General features: G+C 42.3%; 1 protein-coding gene and 1 pseudogene across 1 annotated transcript in view; both read left to right on the top strand.

Annotated features, from left to right (window-relative positions):
- Nucleotides 1-690: 690 nt before the first annotated feature.
- Nucleotides 691-2337, top strand: LOC129866515 (zinc finger protein RFP-like; annotated as a pseudogene).
- Nucleotides 2338-4996: 2659 nt separating this feature from the next.
- LOC129866560 (obscurin-like) overlaps nucleotides 4997-6000 on the top strand; it is a 64525-nt gene continuing 63521 nt past the window's right edge. Inside the window, exon 1 of the mRNA XM_055939314.1 lies at nucleotides 4997-5060. Coding sequence (XP_055795289.1) covers nucleotides 4997-5060 — 64 coding nt within the window. The remainder of the gene's footprint in view (nucleotides 5061-6000) is intronic.

Here is a 6000-nt window from a genome sequence, read left to right as displayed (position 1 = left end):
CAACAAAACACAAACATTCCCCATGTCACACCCTGACCTAACTAAAATAATAAAGAAAACAAAGAATACTAAGACCAGGGCGTGACATTTCTAATGGTAAATTAGCCTTTTAAAATTATAAACTTGGATTAGCTAACACAATGTGCCATTGGAACACAGGAGTGATGGTTGCTGATAATGGGCCTCTGTGACCCCAAACTTTTGAACGGTAGTGTATACCGTACCAATCAAAAATTTGGACCCACCTACTCATTCAAGGGTTTTTCTTTATTCTACATTTCTTTTTTCTACATTTTTACTATTTTCTACATTGTGGAATAATATTGAAGACATCAAAACTATGAAATAACACATCTGGAATTATGTAGTGACCCAAAAAATGCGTAAAAAAAATGCCTTGTTTGATACGAGGCATACTTTCTATATGTAATTGTAAAGTTATTCTGTGTATTACTATCAATTGTCTGAAGGGTACTACTTCTACTACTGTATTTATGTGAAATTGACTAAATTAAAGCTGATAATATTTGTGATCAAGAACAATCCGATGATAGGAAATCCATCACAATTGTAAAACTGCTAAAACCATGTTTTTAGATTGGTTAAACTTGTATTTGTCTCATAACTTGAAAGTTTAAACTATCAAGACTTGACTGAACGCATTAAATGTTTCATAGTTTCACCTTTGGTCTCTGTCCAGATATGGCCACCCCCAGCAGTCTCCTGTCTGAAGATCCGTTACTGTGCTCTATCTGTTTGGATGTCTTCACTGAGCCAGTCACCACTTCATGTGGACACAACTTCTGCAAGGCCTGTATCAGCAGGTATTGGGATAGCGCTGGCCTCTGCCAGTGTCCAATGTGTAACGAGAAGTTCAACAGGAGACCTGAGCTTCACATCAACACAACATTGAGAGAAGTTGTAGAGAATTTAAAAATAAAGACCATAGTTAAAAATGAGTCCCCTGCCATACCGGGAGAAGTATCCTGTGAAGTCTGCACTGGGAGGAAGTTCAAGGCTCTGAAATCCTGCTTAGTGTGCCTAGCCTCTTACTGCGAGACTCACCTGGAGCCTCATCAGAGAGTCCCTGCGTTAAGGAAACACAAGTTGATTGACCCTGTTGAGAACCTGGAAGACAGGATGTGTAAGAAGCACGAGAGACCTCTGGAACTGTTCTGTAGGAGAGACCAGACGTGTGTGTGTCAGTTCTGCACTGAGACAGACCACAAGACTCATGCGACTGTCCCTCTAGAGGAAGAGTGTGGAGAGAGGAAGGTTAAACTGGGGAAAACTGAGGCAGATGTTCAGCAGATGATCCAGGAATGACTGCAGAAGGTTCAGGAGATCAAACACTCAGTAGAGCTCAGCAAGAAAGACGCAAGGAGAGAGATATCAGACAGTGTGCAGGTCTTCACTGATCTGGTGCGCTCCATTGAGAGAAGCCAGGGTGAGCTCATTGAGGTGATTGAGGAGAAGCAGAAAGCAACAGAGAGGCGGGCTGAATGGCTCATTGAAGAGCTGGAGCAGGAAATCACTGAGCTAAAGGGGAGAAGCACAGACCTGGAGCAGCTCTTACACACTGAGGACCACCTCCACCTCCTCCAGAGCTTCCCATCCCTGTGCACCCCTCCACACACCCAGGACTGGTCTGAGATCAGTGTTCACAGTGATCTGTGTGTGGGGACCTTGATGAGAGCTGTGTTTCAGCTGGACGAAACACTGAATAAAGAGATGGAGAAGCTACCTGAAGTCAAACTGAAGCGGATGAAGAGGATGCAGCATTATGAAGTGAATATAACTTTGGATCCTGATACAGCACATCCTGAACTTATCCTCTCTGAAGATGGGAAACAAGTGAGACATGGAGACACACAAAGAAATCTCCCTGACAACCCAGAGAGGTTGGAAAGAGTTGTTAATGTCCTCGGAAAGGATGGCTTCTCGTCAGGGAGATTTTATTATGAGGTGACGGTCAAGGGGAAGATTGAGTGGGATTTAGGAGTGGCCAGTGAGTCCATCAACAGGAAGGGTCCGATCACACTGAGCCCTAAGAATGGATACTGGGCTGTATGGCTGAGAAATGGAAACGAGTACAAGGCTCTTGGTGACCCCCGTGTCTTGCTATCCCTGAAAGAGAAGCCCCAGAAGGTGGGGGTGTTTGTGGATTATGAGGAGGGTCAAGTCTCCTTCTACGATGTAGAGGCCAGGTCTCATATCTACTCTTTCACTGGCTGCACCTTCACTGAGAAACTCTATCCATACTTTAGCCCCTGTTTTAATGATGGTATTAAAAACTCTGCCCCTCTGAACATCTCTCCTGTCAATAACACAGACTGATTATCAAGTCTCAGATGTGTTGTTGGAATGGGAACAAATCAGTAAATGAATGGGACGTTTAAAAAAATTCAGCTTCATCATCATCTCCAGCACCACCCCATCAACATATGTGAAAATGGTGCGTTTCTATGTTTTGTTGTGAAAAAAGATTGTCAACCAATTAGTAGACAGTTAGTAGGCAATGACTTCTCCTAATTGGTTAAAATCAAGATGCACACCGATGATGATGAATATGAAGTTTAACATTTTTTAAATGTCCCTTTTTAAGTCAAGTTTCATAATACATTTTTCATTTCCATTAAACTATATCCTTGAGATCTTGTATCTGAAAATTAAGGTTATTCAATTATATTGTATTCTCTGTCTCTGTCTCTGTATTCCTAATAAAACCAAATGTTTGTATTTACTGAAGGAAAACAATCAAATTAAATGATCTTGAATAAAAAGCAACTACGTCTACTGTAGATCGCTTCGAAAAAAAGCTGACAATTGACAATAAAAGCTAACCGTTGTGTGACATTTTGGTTGGACATATCATAGGAACAGAGGGGGAGATAAGCTTAGCTGAAATGTATCAACCTGTTGTATTGTGTAGGCCTATCCACACAATACACACAATATTTATTAATAAACCTCTTTACAATCAGTTGCTCCAGTGTCAATCAGCTCATCAGCTGTTAGCCAGGAACTAGATCCCGCTTCGATGGATCACTCTTTAAAGGGACAGGGTAGCCTTTTTCTCTACCACTCCACAGAAAGAGATCAATATCTCCCAGAATATTGTTTCATTGTTTTATCAGAAAAATGGATAACACTTTACTTGACACCCCAGTGTCATAACACTTTATGACAAGGTCATAACCATGTCATAACATGTCATAACAGCTGACATACCTTGTTATAACCATGTCATAACATGTCATAACAGCTGATGTAACTTGTCATAACCTGTCATAATATGGTCATATCAGGTGACATAATTTGTCAGAACGACATTTGTCTGTCGTTCTGCCCCTGAACAAGGCAGTTAACACACTGTTCTTAGGCCGTCATTGAAAATAAGAATTTGTTCTTAACTGACTTGCCTAGTTAAATAAAGGTAAAATAAATAATTGAAATAAATACCCTGTCCTAATATGGTCATGACACTGTGTAACATAGAAAGATCTGAGAGTGATATATCAGAGTGTTCTCTGATGCAGACAGGTCAAGTTGGGGGCTGTTTTCCTACAACGCCTGGATGACTTGGAGATTATCCTGTCGGTAGAGTTTCACTGGACTGGGAGGGGTTCTGGGACACATGGCACTGTCCATCAGCGTGAGGGAGAAAACAATACTAAAGAGATAGGGCTTGCTTTGTCCAGACTTCTGGACTAGGGAACCCCACAGATAAACACCACATGGATTGTCAAACTTACAATGTTATTCGGACATGTTTGCCATACCGGGTAGGGGTGGGAGTAGTGGGAGGAGTTAGGTGTGTGATGGAGAAGTGTGGGCGGGACTCATCCAGCTCTTTGTCATCTAAGTAGATGGTATATTTGCGATGCTTGGTTCCACTGTTATATTTTAAGCATTTTATGTTTAGCACCCTGTATCATCCTGAGCCTTCCATCCTGCTATTCAGAGGTCACTGGGAAGTTTTTTTACCTAACGTGGTGTTACTGGGGGATACAATATTTACAGATTTATCCTCTCAATGACTAGGCCATAGACACTCCAATGGCAGTGTTCTCAGTGACAACAATACACACCTCACAGGAGAATGGAGACCAGTTATGCAGGAGGAAAATTGAGCTAACGAGTGATAGCCAATTGAAATTGGAGCTTAATATAATTTAATCTCCCGTGACCTTTCAACTGTGGCTGCCGTGGCAACTTCCCATGGGTCTTCCAGGCTTGATCCCTCTAACCTGTGCTTCTGGGAAGAATGACAGATATATGTCAGCAATGCAAACACAGAGTGTGAATGAACCATATCAGTCATGTAGTGAACCACATCAGCCATGGAGTGAACCACATCAGTCATGGAGTGAACCACATCAGACATGGAGTGAACCACATCAGTCATGGAGTGAACCACATCAGTCATGGAGTGAACCACATCAGACATGGAGTGAACCACATCAGTCATGGAGTGAACCACATCAGTCATGGAGTGAACCACATCAGTCATGGAGTGAACCACATCAGTCATGGAGTGAACCATATCAGTCATGGAGTGAACCACATCAGTCATGGAGTGAACCACATCAGTCATGGAGTGAACCACATCAGTCATGGAGTGAACCACATCAGACATGGAGTGAACCACATCAGTCATGGAGTGAACCACATCAGACATGGAGTGAACCACATCAGTCATGAAGTGAACCACATCAGACATGGAGTGAACCACATCAGACATGGAGTGAACCACATCAGTCATGGAGTGAACCACATCAGTCATGGAGTGAACCACATCAGTCATGGAAGTGAATCTCATCAGATATGGAGCCGGAGATTCCGACAGGAAAGGGGTTTGGTGTGAGGGGTGGGTCAAATTAGAATGGCGATCCATGTCATTTAGGCTGCAGACTTAGGAAAGAGGGATTTTCTTTTGATGAGTGCAGATCATTTGACTTGTATTATATTAGAGGCATACCCATTTGCCTTTACCATGCCAAAGCCAGCTCTCCCTCGGTCTCTGCTTCCTGTGCCCCCGAAAGAGTTGCAAGAAACAGGTACAAAATCCAATGTATTTGTTGGTCAGAGGAGAGCTTCCATCCAATATGACATAAGCACAAACAGGAAAACCATCCAGCATGTGTACCATATTTGAACCACACTAGTGATGCTGGAAAGAAGTTGCATCACAGCAGTAAAGCCAAGGCTATCGTGTGTATAATGATACGGGTCTATTTTGGAGGACAGTGTGAGAGGAGAGATATGTCAGCTGTTCAGCATTAGGCTTTACCAAAGCAGAGAAAAAGAGAGAGGTCCGCTGGCTGACTGTCTGCTCCGGGGGGATCGACAGATAGGCTAGCCCTCCAACCTGGGCATTCTCTCTCCCTGCCAAACGTTTGTTGTTAATCTTGAGGGATTTGGGGAAAAAGAAGACAAGAGTCGGATATACCTTTCATGACGGACTGACATTTTTTGGAAGCATTTGTCTGCTTTTTTGTCCCACTGAAAGTGGTATTTCAGTTCGGATACTGAGAGGACGTGAGAAGAAATACATTTTCCCAGAATACAGCTAACCAGGTTTAAGGTGGGTACACCACAGCAGGTGTTATAGTTATCTTTGTGACTTGAATATTTTTAACATGTCATTGCATTACAAGTGATCAATGCAATGTTGTTGTTTTTCTGCCACACCTATTTCCATCAAGAAATTGTTAATGATTGGAGAACTTAATGCTCATAGTTGTGAGAATTGTGACGTTACAGGTGTTCACATAATTTTTTGTGTGTACAATTTTAAATCTGTTTAACATTGTAATCTATTGGCTGTTCTGCTCTCTGTTCCTGCAGTGACAGATTGTTAGTATGTCGTCCAGCATTTAGTACAGTAGACTGAATAACGCCAGACAGTTGCCCATTTGGTCTAGTTGTTTCGATTTTTACATTAGTCTCACCTCCTATGGAAAATGACAGTCCCGGGTGGGAGATGCATGAGGGTTA

The sequence above is a fragment of the Salvelinus fontinalis genome, chromosome 12, assembly GCF_029448725.1.
Source record: "Salvelinus fontinalis isolate EN_2023a chromosome 12, ASM2944872v1, whole genome shotgun sequence".
In the NCBI taxonomy this organism is placed as follows: Eukaryota; Metazoa; Chordata; class Actinopteri; order Salmoniformes; family Salmonidae; genus Salvelinus; species Salvelinus fontinalis.
This window is presented reverse-complemented; position numbering and strand designations above follow the sequence as displayed.